The sequence below is a fragment of the Engraulis encrasicolus genome, chromosome 13 (assembly GCF_034702125.1).
Source record: "Engraulis encrasicolus isolate BLACKSEA-1 chromosome 13, IST_EnEncr_1.0, whole genome shotgun sequence".
Classification (NCBI taxonomy): domain Eukaryota; kingdom Metazoa; phylum Chordata; class Actinopteri; order Clupeiformes; family Engraulidae; genus Engraulis; species Engraulis encrasicolus.
The window spans coordinates 34,078,622-34,095,152 of record NC_085869.1 but is presented as its reverse complement, the minus strand read 5'-3'; the positions used below and the strand labels follow the sequence as shown (position 1 = coordinate 34,095,152).

At 43.8% G+C, this 16,531-nt stretch overlaps 2 protein-coding genes across 3 annotated transcripts in view; one reads left to right on the top strand and one right to left on the bottom strand.

Annotated features, from left to right (window-relative positions):
- Window positions 1-9,643, top strand: part of fer1l6 (fer-1 like family member 6) — a 46,963-nt gene extending 37,320 nt beyond the window's left edge. For both annotated transcript variants that reach the window (XM_063213788.1, XM_063213787.1), the window contains 3 exons: window positions 1,315-1,472; window positions 1,886-1,986; window positions 6,536-9,643. In XM_063213788.1, the coding sequence (XP_063069858.1) occupies window positions 1,315-1,472; window positions 1,886-1,986; window positions 6,536-6,716 (440 nt within the window). In that variant the 3' untranslated portion in view covers window positions 6,717-9,643. The remainder of the gene's footprint in view (window positions 1-1,314; window positions 1,473-1,885; window positions 1,987-6,535) is intronic.
- A 1,916-nt stretch (window positions 9,644-11,559) lies between these two features.
- On the bottom strand, window positions 11,560-16,056 carry si:ch211-67e16.4 (uncharacterized). The gene is made up of 4 exons (XM_063212889.1): window positions 15,026-16,056; window positions 14,037-14,266; window positions 13,193-13,427; window positions 11,560-12,419 (listed from the first exon to the last, which is right to left on the bottom strand). The coding sequence occupies exons 1-4, from the start codon at window positions 15,639-15,641 to the stop codon at window positions 11,560-11,562; spliced, it is 1,941 nt and encodes a 646-aa protein (XP_063068959.1). The 5' UTR covers window positions 15,642-16,056.
- Between the last annotated feature and the right edge of the window lie 475 nt (window positions 16,057-16,531).

Below are 16,531 nucleotides of genomic sequence, written 5' to 3'. Positions count from 1 at the left end.
TGAAGCTACCTCTTTGTACTTTGACCGCCTCTCCGCAGATTACTTCCTGGGTATGAGTTACAATAAAATTTCCATCTTTTTTCTATTGCACAGGCCTATGAGTTACAATAAAATTTCCATCTTTTTTATATTTCACTTTTCTCCATCTTGTCATATTTTATTTCATATATCATACACATGCACACAATATGATATGATATAGGAAATGAAATATGAGAAGACGGATGATGAGTAGAAAATGCATGCATCTACATTACTTTCAGCTGAATGCACAAATGGGTGGGGAACGCACAAAGGACAAACCTAATGTTGAAAAAGACAGTAAAAGAGCTCTCCAAAGGTTCCATTCTCCAATGTATCAAAGGTTTGTGCTTAAAGTGTGTACTCCTATTTAAGAAAACCTGAGTGTGGTGTGGCAAAGGTTGTGTGGCTTTCACTCTTCCTGAAAGGGGAAGAAACCAGCAACGGATATATCACACAGTCAAACAGAGTTCAATCTTACTGACGTATTGGTGTACTATGGAAGTGGGGCAGACAGAGAGACAGACAGAAAGGGGATCTAACGCATCTGAAATAGGCCAAGAGGCTGACTTCCTGAGTGACCTGGAAAAGATAAAAGAAACGGCATGACTTGAGTCAGACATTTCATAGTCAGCTGTTTGGAGAGAAAGAAAGAAAGAAAGAAAGAAAGAAAGAAAGAAAGAAAGAAAGAAAGAAAGAAAGAAAGAAAGAAAGAGACAGAAAGAAAGAAAGAAAATAGAGGGATATTTTAGTCCGGTTGAACTTCTGACCTCTAGTTTTTGTGTTGTCTTTCTGTAATCACTTGTTTAGGACATGTATCTGTAGCTGGACATACACGTACAGATATAGTATATCATGTAGCGAGTTACTGAAGTTGATGTTGATGTTTATGCTTGTGTTGATGTTCTATGTGATTCTTTGTGGTGGTGGGTGTGGTTTGGTAGTTCAATAAATGCTGGAGATTTGAACACAGATTGAGTGGTGCAGCGCGACTCACTGTACCATATGTGGACCGTGTCCTTCCCCATTTCTTTCTCCCACTCGCTTCCTGTCGTCTTTCCTGAGAAGAGGAGCACCAGAGAGAATTAAGTTACAATAAGTTACACGTTACAATAGTCTGCCGTCTGCCTTTTTTACTTTTGTACCCCTACAACCGAACTAACTTAGTGTAGTGTGGAGAAACTTTAGAGCAGAGCACAATGACTAAACACCTTTGTGTATCTGTGTACCGTATGTGTGTGTGTATGTATGTTTGCGTGCGTGTGTGCGTGCGTGCGTTTGTGCGTTCATTAGGCTCCTTAGAACTGGATCTTCATGGGTTTCCTCGTGGTGCGAAGTCGGCCAAGGCCTGTAAGCTGGACATGCTGACTGACAGCACCGACGTCATCTCCATCTTCCAGCAGAAACGCTCTCGGGGATGGTGGCCCTTCACCAAGTTAGGGGAACTCACCGTAAGGAGACGGCATACAGCATCCTCTCTCTGTCACTTCTTTCTTTCTTTCTTTCTTTCTTTCTTTCTTTCTTTCTTTCTTTCTTTCTTTCTTTCTTTCTTTCTTTCTTTCTTTCTTTCTTTCTTTATCTCTCTCTCTCTCTCTCTCTCTCTCTCTCTCTCTCTCTCTCTCTCTCTCTCTCTCTCTCTCTCTCTGGAGCTGTTGGCCCCTCACTAAGTCTGAACTCACACCCTGGCTACAGCATAGCCTCTCTCCCTGTCTCATCATTTCTCTCAAGTCTGTGCATTTTCATGTTTGCCCTTATCCTTCTATTTGTCCAGCACTTCTAAATGTTTGGGGAAGTCACAGTTCTATAATATGTTCCCATGGCAACAGAGTTGCGTGGTGACCTCTGTGACCTTTGCTCCCTGAAGGGTAAAGTGGAGGCGGAGTTCCACCTGGTGACAGCCGAGGAGGCGGAGAAGAACCCGGTGGGACGCGCCCGGAAAGAACCGGAGCCCCTGGAGAAACCCAAGTAGGCAACTGGCAGGGCCGGACTAACGCACAGGCTAGATACAGCTGCATTTTAGGGCCCCCCCAACTGCCAGTATTGGCCGTATTGGCCCGAATATAAGACGACCCCCCATTTTCAGGCTCATGTTTTGGGGAAAAAAGTTTTTTGAAGACTAAATTTTGTTTCACATTGGAAACTTCTTTCAAAATGCAGTTTTTAATTTGCTAGAAAATCTGAGGCTTTTTACATAGAACACATTTCACAATATAATTTTCATGAAATTTTCATGATGAAAGACCACAGATGGCTACTCATACTCTTTTCCTTTCTTTGCTCACTTTACCTGGCAAGCGCCAGCAGGCACACAGCCGCCTGGACGCGCCTGTTCTAAGTGTGACGCAACATAGCCTACACTCAAGCATAGTAGTCTGCGCCAGCCAGGCAACCAGTCCAGTAGAGATAGACTACCTATTGTGCAATGCACAGATTTTGCAAAATGCTTAGTTGAGAGCAATATCTAGCCCAACTAGCAGCCGTCTCGCCAAATCGCCATTCATTTTATGCATCCAAAGCTTTCCGTTGGACTGTAGAAACCGAACATGACCAAAAGGAGATTGACGCATTGCATTTGAAACCCATACGCTGATTCAGCACCACGTTGACATTAGAAGTTCGATTGGCATTCATTTTGTGCCAAGGGTAAAACTTTTAGTGATTTTTATATGAATAAGACAATCTCTTGATATCTTTCAACAATGCAACAACACAGAATAATGGTTAGAGATGGCGTTAAATAGGCACCGATTGTCTAAAGGCGCCGCTCTCTCGCGCACACATGACCATTGATTGGCTGATGACAACATCCAAAACTTAGGCTACAGGTCGTTCGTCAAATCGTCAATCTTTCTTAAGTTTCAAGTGGTGTTGTCTGGTGACCAGAGAGAACAATCAAAGCTTTTCTGATGAGACTGTAAAATCGTAGAAGGAGAGAGGTGCCGCACACTCACAAGTTAAATAAACAGTTTTTTAATGTGACAACGTTTCGGCCTGCCGGCCTTCTTCAGGTCACGTGTGAAATAACAGGTAGTACCTTGCCTTTTTAAAGGGGAAGCTCAATTGCTCCCACCTGACACATAATTAGGTTACAGACAGGTGTCAATTAGTGTTCAATTGCTTACAATGAAGGATTGGACATCACAATCACAATCAACAATCAACATAAGTGGTTTCACTCATGGTCCACATCCTTAGTACTACATTCTGTTATTTTGTTTACAAAAAAACTGTAGAAAGCAAAGAGAAAGAAAAAAGAAAAAGATCAAAAGACAATATTACACATCAGTCCAAATGGATCATCATTAATAATATTATCAGTTAATCATAATAGATCCACAGTTTAAATCACAGAAAACACTTTAAATCAAAGTCCACATTCAAACCGTGAGGTGCTAGAGTTTTAAGATGGTGAATCCAAAAATGTTCCCTTCTTGATAATAACAGGTCTAGGTCCCCCCCCCTAGGGGCAAGTCACCCTCTCGATTCCAATGTATTTTTAATGAAGAAAATGGGGTGATTAAACTCCACAAAATGAGCTGCTACACAGGATAATTTAAATTCTTACATCTAATGGTACTTCTGTGCTCTGCAATCCTGGTTTTTAGAGCTCTAGATGTTTTGCCCACATATGATTTACCACAAGGGCAAGTAAGTAAATAAATTACAGATGTGGTGTTGCATGAAATTTTCCCTTTAATTTGGATATCTTTTCCTGTGTGTGGATGTTTAAATTTGCTGCATTTATAGGTGTAATTACATTGGGTACAAGATCCACATCGTCTATTCCCATCTGGGATTAGGAGTTTAACAACGGTTGGGAAACTATAAGTGTTTAGGAGGAAGGTAGGAATGCACCAACTGATCTCTCAAGTTTTTACCTCGTTTGTACACTATGAGAGGATGTTCTTGGAATGTGCTTTTGAGTTGGGTATCTGATTTTAAAATATGCCAGTGTTTATTTATGATGCTGCGTAAAGTCACTGATTGCCTGTGGTATTCAGTTGAGAATATTATCCTTTTATTTGATTTAACTTTATTTTTTGTTGAAAGTAAATTGGACCTTGGGGTGGTTTCTACTTTTTCTATGGCATTGTTCAAAACCTTTTTATGGTAACCCCTTCTTGAAAAGTTGGTGATCATTTCGTCGCTGTTTCTCCTAAAATCTTCAGGTGTTTTACAAATACGCTTCACTCTACATAATTGACTAAATGGGAGACTTTCCTTTAGATGCTCAGAGTCAGCCCGAAGTAGGGTATTACGTGCCGTAGGTTTACGGTATAGATCAGTATATAGGTGAGCCCCATTGCGAATGATCCATAAGTCCAAGAAACTAATTTTGTTTTTATCATATTCCATTGTGAAGGATAAATATTCACAACATGTATTCAGATATGTGAAAAACATTTGTAACTCACTAGCGAACCCTTAAATATACATAGCACATCATCCAAATAGCGTTTCCATAATATTAGGTTATTTCTAAAACTGTGGTTTGAATAAATATAATGTTCTTCAACACAAACCCATATATAAGTTTGCAAATGAAGGCGAGAATGCACTTCCCATAGGGACTCCCCGTTTTTGTTTGTAAAATGTATCCTGAAATATCCAATAATTATATTCCAAAATCAGTTTGGTAAGAGTAAGAATGGACTCTTTTGAGGGGTACATTGAAGGGTCATTTAAGTAATGGTCTAATGCAATTAACCCGCCATCATGGGGTATAACAGTATACATGGCATTTATATCAAAAGAGGCCAGAAAAACTTCTTCTTCCCCAAGAGTTACTGATTCCACAATGTTGATAACATGGCCCGTGTCTTTTGTAAAACGAGGGTAATCCCTCAGCTAATGGCCTAATAAAAATGGTCAACAAAGGTGACAGATTTGAGGTCACAGATCCTATATTGGCCACAATAGGCCTACCAGGTGGACATTCCAACCTTTTATGGATTTTTGGTAGGATATAAAATGTAGGAACAATAGGGTGTTCAATTTTTTAAAAATTAAATTCATCTCTTGAGATCTCCCCTTGATGTAGTAAATCATTCAAAGTATCTAAAATCATACATTTAAATGCCTGTGTGGGATTGTCAGGCAGTACCTCATAAAAGTTCCTATCAGACAATTGTCTTACACATTCTTCAACATAATCAATTTTATTCATCACAACTGTTGCTCCTCCCTTGTCGGCGGGTTTTATTACAATAGAGTCGTCACTCTTCAAGTCTTCTAAGGCCTTCTTCTCTTCTTTCGACAAATTGTTGTATGCAGATCTCTGATTTTCATTTAGAAATGCATCAACTTCTTGTTCTACTAATCTGCAGTAAGTCTCTATGGAATTATTCCGGTTTACAGGGGGCATGAAAAGACTTTTCCCCCTGAAGACTTTTCTTGATTCCTCTGTATTAGAGACTGTAAAACCGAACACAAATAAAAGCAGAGCAACGAGCCGGGATTGACTGTTGTGTTTTCCCCCTTGCACTGTCGGCTGCATCGCGTTGACATTGACAGTTGATAGACGTGCGGTGCAACAGTCATCACGAAACAAGCATCTGCAAATTTGATATGGACAAATCAATCTCTTAACCTATCCATTATTGAGTGTTGTGGCATTGTTGTGAAGCATAATGGCCGCATTCAGGTTAAAAAATAATTACAAAATTAAAAGACGCTATTTAGTTAAGCGCGTGGAAATAAGACGACCCCCCTTTTTAGAGTACTACTTTTATAACAAAAACCACGTCTTATATTCGGACCAATACGGTATTTTGTTAAAATCTTGTTAATTCACCACTCCACTAGTTGACAAAGATCCTTTATTCTTGGGGCAGAAGGCCAAAGCTGTCTATGTAGTTTTGTTGCAGAACTTCTGTTCTGCGTGGGCCTAAAATGATCTGTTGCCTTGGGGCCCCTAGGCAACCAGCCACTGGCTAATCTGTTCAATTACGATATTGACAATAATCCCCATTTGAGGCGGGCGCCCCTGTGCTGTACTTTTATGCCAGGGACCCAGGTTCGATTCCAGCCCAAGGTCGTTTCCTGATCCTTGCCCATCTCTCTCGCCCCACTCGTTTCCTGTATCTCTCTTTGTCTCGTCTAAACAGTAAAGGAGTGAAAGCACAAAAAATATCATAAGAATTCTCATTTGAAGTCAGAGGAGAACGTCCTAGCTGGATAAGTAAAGTTAAAGTCCCAGCACGGATTCGTTCCAGACAATTTAGTCGATCTGATTAAAAGTTGAGAAACACTGGATTAGTACCACTCTTCAGCCAGCTAAATAAGTTACTTAGTGAAGTGACTTAACAGCACAGGTAGATGATGTATCTGCAAGAACTTTTACTCTATTGAGCTGGTTTGTCCATCTCTATTTGAAATGTTGTTGTGTTATACTGATACTCTTCCATCCATCTTCCTGCTTTGTGTCCCTGCTCTCTCTCTCTCTCTCTCTCTCTCTCTCTCTCTCTCTCTCTCTGTCTCACTCACTCACCCACTCACTCTCTCTCTGCTCTAGTCGACCTGATACCTCCTTCTCATGGTTCATGAACCCGTTTAAGTGTTTCTTCCACCTGATCTGGAAGAACTATAAGAAGTACATCATCATCGCTCTGCTGCTCCTCTTCACCGCACTCTTCCTCGCGCTGCTCTTCTACACACTTCCTGGAGCCATCACGCAGAGGATCGTCAACGGCTGATTGATCGATGAGCAAGGGTCAAAGCAGCTGATTGGACAAAGTTGGGGGGCCATAACACCTGATTGGACAAGGGTGGAAGGGGGGGGGGGCATAACACCTGATTGGACTGTTTTTATTCTTAATCACCAAAACACCAGCATACAGTAGTAGGACAGCAGCTCACAGTTGGAATGGCAGAAAAACATACTGTAAATTAAAGGAAAAGTGTGTAAATATAATGAAAAAGATACAGTAATTGTTAAAAACGCTGAATATACTGTATACCAGTCCTCTCCAATTACATTTCCTCAAGGGACAAATTATGTAGCGCAAATCAGGCTGAGGGCCAAACAATTCGCCTGACCGCATGGACACAGATAGCACACATACGTATATGTTTTCTTTTGTTTCAACATCATGGTGAGCCAAATGTTTGCCGTGCCCGGGCCGGATCTGGCCTGCGGGCTGCCATTTGGAGACCACTGCTCTATACAATAACTACCATTTTGCCATGCATCCTCAATGGTCAATGGTAAACATTTTTGTAAATGGTTGCAAAAAAATCCTGATATCAGGATATATCAGGATGAATGCTATGGGGCACCTAAGTCACGCCCTCTACTTCCTGGTTCATGGGGCAGAGGGAGTCAAAAAATAATTACTGGGCTTGAAATGAGTGGCTTCTCGACAACAATCCAAACCTCGGACCTCCACTTATGCACCACAAGTCCACCACGACTCGCCTCATTCACTTCCATTCAATTTTTTGCAACTGTCTGCCCCATGAACCAAGCAGTAGAGGGCGTGACTTAGGTGCCCCATTGTATACTTGTCTTCCACTACTACATAAGCTGTACAAAATATTTTGTGCTAAGTGGTTCATTGTTAGGTTCATACATGCAATTCTTTAACATAATCAGCAGGCAAATTTGTATTTGCTTTTGTGCGTTTTATGTTTTATTTTGTTTTTTTAGCAGTCAGTTAAAAAAAATTCCATATATAGTAATGCAGCTTGGATCTAGAAATGAATTGAGCCAATTTCTCAGAAGTCCCCCCGGGAGCATTATCAAGGTTCACAGGCTTCATCTCTGCTACAGTGTCGACACCACACTCTAGTCTAGTGGGAAAACAATGATATAATCATGTCTTACAAGCACATTTATAAGCCACAAGCTGTAGAGAACGGTGAAAACAACACAGACACACGCACACACACGCGCGCGCACGCACACACACACACACACACACAGATGAATAGATACAGTATGTGTTGTGTGAAAGTTGCCGCTGGTGTGGGCCAGCAGAAACAAGACAAACACTGTGTGATGTGGGCGAGTGAACGATGCTGTTCCTGATTGTTAAACTACTGTACTACGCTGACACGAAATCCACTGCGATCCGATTTACAAGTTATATGGATATTTTTGTAAACACATCCATTTGGGCTTTTCTTTTTTCTACAAAAGCTACATAAACAGATATTCAACAGTTCAAAGTTCCATGCACAGCTCCTAGGTGCTGGTAAATGCTGGAATGTTCAATACTTCAAAAGAAAGAAGTCTACCACACACTTTCTTGACTTTATGCTCGTTTATTAGAGCGAACAACGCGTTTTGCCTCAGTGCGTCATCAGGCTTGCTCAGGTGAACAGAAACACATATTTATATAGGTGTCTGAAATATGACTTTTTATCCCCATGCCGTAAACGAGATCCAAAAATGTTAAAAGAACCCATTTAAAAAAATAAAATAAAAAAATGCCAGCATCTCATAGCTTGTCAGTTGTAGAATTGATTATGGGCTGGTCAATAAATGGCCTGGACAAGACCAAGGAGCCTTAAACTAGGCTAAAAAATATTACACAGTGCACCTTTATTTCTAGAATTCATGATGCCCAGTACCCATTCCCAAATTTTACCTTTACCACAAATACTACCACATAAATCAGTTGATGATAGTCGTCAAAAAAACGAATTGAACTCTTTAACCTGGCATCCATGCTGTAGTACCAGAGAGGACAGAATGAATTCTTCTTTACTCCCTGGTACTGCTACACATTAATGATGGGAGTAAGGCCTCTTACTCTCTATGCCCTTTGGTCTCAAGGTCCTGAGTATTCCAAGAAGCTGGCTCAGTAGTAAACCAGGTTATGTTAACCTTGAGGTAAATCATCTAATAGAAGAACCTTGACTCCTCATTTATTTCATGAAATGATACCTGTGGGTTATCAATGAGCAGCTTTACTAGCCAGGCCATGCCCTCCTAGTACCGCAACAGCTTCAGGGTTGCTACCAGTCAGGTCAAGAGCAATGCAAGTACTTTCTGAGTCCCCGCAAATACGGGAACTCTTCCCACTTTGTTGGGAAGCAAACAATCATTAGCAAACCAAGGGAGGCCATTTGGGAAATGCCGTTTGGGAAATGTTAATTGTTATGCTCTTGGTCAGACCAAGTCGCGAAGAGATTTGAAAGTTGATGATAATCAGGCTACAGCTTAACCACTTCCTATGTTAACTATTTTATCACTTCACAAATGTTCATGGAATACCCCCCAGCATTGCTTCTGCTACTCTGATGGAAGGGCACTGCACACTCAAGCCTACTCACACCATTTCTACTCCCCCCCTGTGTCGTTTGCAAATCTACGGTGGTAATTTACTCATAATTGCATTTATCATTGAGAGTAGATAGATTATTACATAATATACAGTTATTAAATTATAGATATTTCCTTGTATTGTTTTGTAGTTTTGTTTTACTTAATTGTTCTTTGTGTAATCATGAGAATTTGTTTGTATGGTAAATATGGTTTTGTAATATTATGCTACATGTATGTATTCCTCTGATTTGTTTGTCATTCATTCATTCATTGTTCACCTTCATTCATCTGTAGACTACCTTAATACCACAAATCTAAATAAATAAATTAAGACGAAAAGCAAGGAATTAATCATATATACATAATTTATTTCTCATTCTTAAACACTCAGGGAAGTTTTGCAATCTCGGCTTGGTACACAATAAGTTAAATTATTTAATGTTAAAAGAGAGGTCACTGGAGGGCAGAGACCATGAAACAAACTAGAGAGAATGAAATAGGGAGAGGAACATGAGAAACAGGTAGCTGAACATGATAAAAAAAAAATCAGAATTCAGAATGCAGTGCTTCAAGGTTAGTATGAGAGCGTGTAAGTGTCGTTTGAGCATCAGGGAGGAGAGGGTGTTAACTGTGACTGGACTGCAGGTTACGCTAAAGCCATGGGAGTAGAAGTTAGGCAAATTCCATTCACTTCAGTGTTCCATTTTTACAAAACAATGGCAGCTCATGGAGCCTCTGATACATACTGTAGATCACCATTGACATAGTTCCACTATAGTTCCAGGAAGTGTGCAAAGTACGGTTAAGGTACAGTTGTGCTCAAAATAATAGCAGCGTGAGAGCAGAGAATGTGCAATGTTCCCAATATATTTCTGCTCATTAAAAAACAATTTATTTGAGGAATTGTGACATTTACTCACCTTTGTGAAGACACCGCTATTACTTTGAGCACAACTGTAAACTTAATTCATTTACACTTCATCTTTGCTTGTTATGTAGTGCTTCTGTATTAGTCTTTAGCGAAAAAGAAAGCCACTGCCTAGAATAATTTGAATCTACGTAAATCATGTCATCAACCGACTTCCTGTACTGTGGTTGTCACAACTCTGACTTCACTGAAATGGCTGTGGGCTATTATACCAAGGAGGAGAGGGTGAGTACTGTGGGAATAGATAAGGTGCCAAACTCACACAAGGTGTACTAGCATCACAGCATTGCATCATTGGGTAAAGAACACTGCAGTGTGTCGTCATAGTCATCCTCCTCTGCTGTATTTTTCTCTCTCACACACACACACACACACACACACTTCTAATATGGAAAGGAGTTGAATGCAGACACGACTAGTCAGCCCAGTTAACAGTATTCGACTTCTGGAGACGATTGTAGCCACATACAGTCAGAAATGCATCCTGCACTGAAAAAAAAATGTTGCGAGTTTGCCTTGTTACTCAATTTCTCAAAACTCAATTCCTCTAGCCATAGTGCATCATTTTCAGCCCGGAATCCAATTCTGACAGTAGGTGATGCCACTACACCTGTTACAACAAGTCACATGAGGCCAATGGCACGCGCACACACACACACACACACACACACACAGTAGTGAACTATGGTCTGCATCAGCAGCAGACGAGAACGAACAGACTGAGCCCTTCCCCTCCCCGATCTCATTGAAGCCGTGTTCGCGATAGAGCAAAGCTGTAGCAGCAGAAACGACATATTTTGTCAAAACTGAGTTTATCTTGTAACAAAGCCTATGGTCCAAACGTGTCCCGTTTTCACAGATACTGCCATGTCAAATTCTCATAAACTACAATATCCAACCTCATACCAAACTTTGATGGCTTCAATATTGGGTTAGTAACTACACTTTGCTTTTATAGGGCAGAGTGGTGCTCTGCACAACTTAGCTCAATCACGAACGCGGCTTACGCATGTCATTGTCCCGATATTTCGTCTCCTCCTGTACTCTGCACAACTCTGGTCAGGGGTGCATTTCTCGAAACCATAGTTGCCAATTGTCTTAAACTGCATTGCAAACAACAAAGCAGCTCTCATTTTCAACCACCCAAGTTGCTTACTGGCCAACAACTACCCTTTCCAGAAACACACCCCAGATTTGCTTAATCGTGAATGTGGCCGTCATTGTCCAAATGTTCCTCCTCCTCCTTCTGCTCCTCTTGCTCCTCAATGAAAAAGGTCAGGGTCTCTAAATCATGAATCCCGTAGTTTACCTTCCTGATGCTCTTCCTCCTCCCTCTTCCTCACTGGAAAAGGTCCGTGTCTGCGCCCTGTGTGCTGTGCTGCAGGAATGTTGCCCTGTGTTGCTGCTGAGAGAAGCGCTCCGCAGAGCCGTACGCCTGCGCACTCAGACCCCCGCTCGCTCCCCCACTCCCACCCCCACTGCCCCCCGGCTCCCCGCCCAGTGGCCCCAGTCCCTGGTGAGCGCCCGCTGCAAAGGCGTACCCCCCTCCCAGCCTGCTGCCGTACTGCATCCCCACCCTCCCCTGCTGCTGTCGCGCCTGCTGCTGCTGCTGAAGCTGTCGCGACCCGCCCAGTCTCTGCTGCTGCTGATGATGCTGCTGCTGCTGTTGCCCGGCAACCCCTGCTGCCGCCTGCATCTGGACCTGCATGTGCAGTCCAGACACCCTCTGCATGCTCTGTCCCGCCTGTGCAGCCGCTGCGGCTGCCGCTACTACAGCTGCGGAGCTAGCCACATTAGCATTAGCATGGCCCTGCTGTGCGGCGGCGGCGCCCATGAGGCAGGCGGCCTGCAGCTTGCGTCGAGCCCTCCAGCGAGCCACGCGCAGCCGCGTCTTCTCGCGCCGCTCGCGTACCAGGTCGGCCAGCAGCGCCTGCGGCAGGTCCTGCTCCAGCTGCTTCCTGCGCAGCTGGCTGCGTCGGCGCAGCTCGGCGCGCGCCTGCTTATACTGCTCGTACAGGCCCAGCTCGCGCAGCCACGGCCGCCCCTGGCCCTGGCCCTGACCTTGGCCTTGGAGGTGACTTTGGGTTTGACCTTGACCCCGGCGCGACCCCTCGGCCAGCGAGGATGAGGAGGCGGGGATTGGAGCCGTTGCCGTGGATACATTGGTCACCATGGGGAGGCAGGGCTGGCTGACGGCATCTAGAGATGGACAGAACAGACAGGAGGAGAAGTGGAGAGATGGGAGGAATAAAGAGGGAGAAGTGAAGAGATGGAGAGTAAGGAGTAGTGGGATGGAGAGGGAGGAACATGAGGAGGAGGAGTGAAGAGATGACGAGGGGAGGAGAAAAATGGAGGAGTGAAGGGATGGAGAAGGTAGGAGAAGATAGGGAAGAGTGGAGAGATGGCGGGAGCAGAGGCGGATTGGAGAGATGGAGATAGGAAGAGAAGAAAGGATGGAGAGGAGAGAGTGGAGGTAAAAAAATGGTTCCTGATGTAACATTTTCCATGAAATTGGTAGTAAATAGTAGCATAGACTAAGTAATAACTAACGGCTAAACATCACTGATGGCGTTTTAAGAGCGACAGAGCACCAAAAGTTTGAACATGTGGGCAAGAGCAGTTACAATTCCTCTGTTCCATACTCTGATTTAATGTGAAATTACCTTGGTATTGTCCAGCAGCCAGACACTTTGGAGCCCAACCGACAGAGATTTTAATACAACTTGGAATGCCTTTTTATTAGTGGTAAGGTAGAGGTCCAATATGTCTGATTTCATGTGATATTACCCACCAGGTGAATTACACAAATAACTGAGTGCAACAATGCCAATATTATGCTACTAAACATAGCGGAATAAATGTGAGGGTTCCGGTGTGCTGCATTCATGAGGTGGGAGTAAGGGCATACAGGTACAAGCTATTATCACAGTCCGTTTAGAACTACTTTAGATACTCCCTGCTATTATACTCACAGGCAGTAGAGGAGCTGGCCAGGGCTGGGTAGTACGCTGCTGCTGATTGGCCAACGGGGACGGCTGCTGCTGCTGTGATCTGCAGGGTCCTAGAGGCCTCCAGGTATCGCTGGCTGGCTGCATCTGCTGCACCTCCTCCTCCGCTGCTGCTACTGCTCCCCGCCAGCTCTCCTTCCACCACCACCTCCACCTCCTGAGGCTCCTGTTTGATGGGCACCGCGTCTGCATCCAGCACCTGCCAATGTGGACATTACGGACCCATCTTATTATCTAACCTCCCATCCTTGACTTTTGCTTGTGGACTCGTGCTTCAATGCCTCACCTCAGTATGAGGTGCCCCAATGGCAATACATCAACAATAGGTTGAGCCTCTTCACTACAAGTTTACACATGCACTACTTTTCCTTACACATGCAGTTTCATGTTAATAGCAGTGTATGCCAAAACGTTAAGTGATCTGATACCTACTGTATGCCTGATACACATTACATTAGGGGTTCCTCATACTTACATACCACTTGGGCTTAAGTACTATTTACTTAGAGTTGTGTTTCCCAAAAACACCTGAGTAGTGTAAAAACAGAGTTGAATTGGGACTCTAAGCATTATCCTCTTGCAGGTGCATCATAGTGGGACAAAGATTAGTTGAGGACAGAAGCTGGAACAAGGCAGCTTGAAGTTTTAAACATTTGTTAGATATGCAAACACCCATCTGACATTTTTATGCAGATTGAAAACAACAGTCAGGGTATTTGCACCTAATAAATGTTTAAAACTTCAAGTGCATTGTGCTTTGTCTTCAACTGGTCTGAAAACAGCTTATGAAGCGTCAAATATACTCTACCTCCTCCTTCACCACAGGTGCGGTGCTGGACACCAGGGGTGGCGAGGGCTCCTCCTCCGCTGCCTCCCCAGAGCTCAGGTGTCTGGGCTGGGGCTGGAGTTGGTCTGCGAGCGCCCTCTCTGCCGGGCTGGCCTGGTCCCCCCTCCTGCCCTGTGTGATGATGTCACCGCTCTCCCCCGTTGCCTCCACCTCAAAGCTGCACTCCACTTCCACTGCTGCAGGAGCCTCCTCTGGAATATAATAGAATATAACATGCATTAAAAAGTGCTCTGCTTTCCAACTCTGTACTGGTGTACGGTACAAAGACCCATCACACCGATGGGGGTGGGCAATGGTCAGAGAGGTGGTTTTCAAATCAGAGGGATGCAGGTTTATATCCCACCCTTACCCCTCGCTTCATGGGTGAAGTGCACCTGAATAAAGCACTTCACCCCACATTGCTCCAGGGACTGTAACCAATACCCTGTAAATAACAGTAAGTCACTTTGGAAACGTGTCATAATGTAATGTCATGTCATCAGCTGATGAAAAAACTACACTCAGCAAACAGGGCAGCCATGTTTAATTTGAAAGTCCGACCAGCTGTTCTGGCTGTGCCCTTCATCCTCTGTGTGACAGAGGTGTTCCCGCACAGCTCCTCCCCCTCGGGTTCGCTAACCTGCCACCTTCCTTCCAACACACAGGTGACCTCCTACCCGTCATACCTGCCACACATGTGATCCACGTCGTTCTGAAGCAGCTGATCATAATGACATGACAGGTATTCACCTCCGAACCAGAGGCTGACTGACTCCCCTAAATATGCACCCTGAAAACACTTTTGTCTGCGTCGCCTTGACAGCACAAAACAGCTGAAGGCCATCCTACTCAATTCAAGCAAATGCAAATCAAAGGAAAGTGTGGGCCCTAACATACACAAGAAAACTATGCAATATCGTCGGGCTGCGGAAAAAGAAGGACGCAGACAGATTAAAAAAGAGGAAACTTACGTTTGACTGATGTCAGCAGTGTGGTAGTTCCGTCAGAGCCGATGAGGCGGACTTCACTGAGGGGAGAGTCCTCCACTGCCACCAGCTCTGGGGTAGGGTCCTTGGGTCTCTGAGGTGCCGTGCTAGGGTGGTCCTCTCTGGAGACGTGGGGGTAGCTGCTGGCTCTGAGCTCTGTCCGCGTCTGGCTGTGCACGGTTCTACGACTTAGCGGCCCATTCGACAATCCAGCCTGCTGAGGTGGCTGGATGAAGGCGGGCTGGTCTGGGTAGACCTCGGGAGCTCGCACGGACTCGAACTGGTTCAGCTGCTGCTGCTGCGGCGGGGGCTGTGGCTGCTGCCTTGGCGTGGGCTGGCCGTGGTGGTCATCCTTCGGGGTGGCGTGCACGCTCAGATACTTCCGCATGGCCCTCATCTGGCACCGGGATATCTCCAGCATCTGCCGAACGTTCTCGTTCTCCTTCTCCTTGGCGTGCATCTCTTTTCGAAATTCGTCAAACTTTATGCTCACCACTTTCATCATTTCGCCCAGCACAGTTTCCACCGCGACGGTCACTGCTTTTTCAATGACAACACCCATCTGTCCCCTAATGAGGGATATTGTCAAGTTTACATCCATATCAGCTGTTGCAAGCACTACAGCGTGATGTCAAGGAAACACAGCCGTATAACAGGTTGTGTCGGAGCGGCTAGTTTGAAGGAAAATTACTATAATTGACGTATTATGTTAGCATAGCTAAACGGCTATCGCTAAATGCTCGCTAGCCAGCTCACGTTACTCGCCGGCTGCGACTTCTAATTTGACTTATTTTCATGTATTCACAGCGCCGTGTGAATCCACACAAACACGGTTTTAAGTCATGTCGCTTGTTTTATAAGATATAGCTCTGGCATCCCCTATGACAACATTGCGTAGCTGGCAGGCCATCTACAAAGTTTCTGTTTATCGTTCCTCCTGTTTACTTCCGGATTTGATCATCTAACAACATGTGCCAAAATAGCAGTCCCCTCGCATCGATTTGAGTGTCAAAATAAAAGACCTTACACAGTCTCTCACAAATACCTTCTGACTTCAATATGAGCTTGGTTGTCAAACACTTACAGACAGATTTGTGCTGTAAACCCATGTAGGTTATTTATTCTATATTGTGCGTGTGTTTTGGTGTGTGTGTGTGAATGGTAATCAAATCAGTCAACTGTGGTGATATCACAAAACAATAAATAATAATTAAGAAAAAGAACCACAAAAAAATCTGATGATATTGCGACAAAATACATATGTTGAAATGTTTGTAAGTGTGTTCAGCTCAAATACATGTTTTGTAAGAAATTCCATTGCACAGTTAAATGTTTATTTAGATATTTATTTTTATTAATATCAAATGACAGGGCATACAAATTAAGACATAAACAATATGAAATGGAAGCATTGGACTACTCTGTCACAACACACTCACCTTTAACAGGAAGCGAAAAAACTCTCTTTCTCTTGCTCACTCTCTCTCTCAC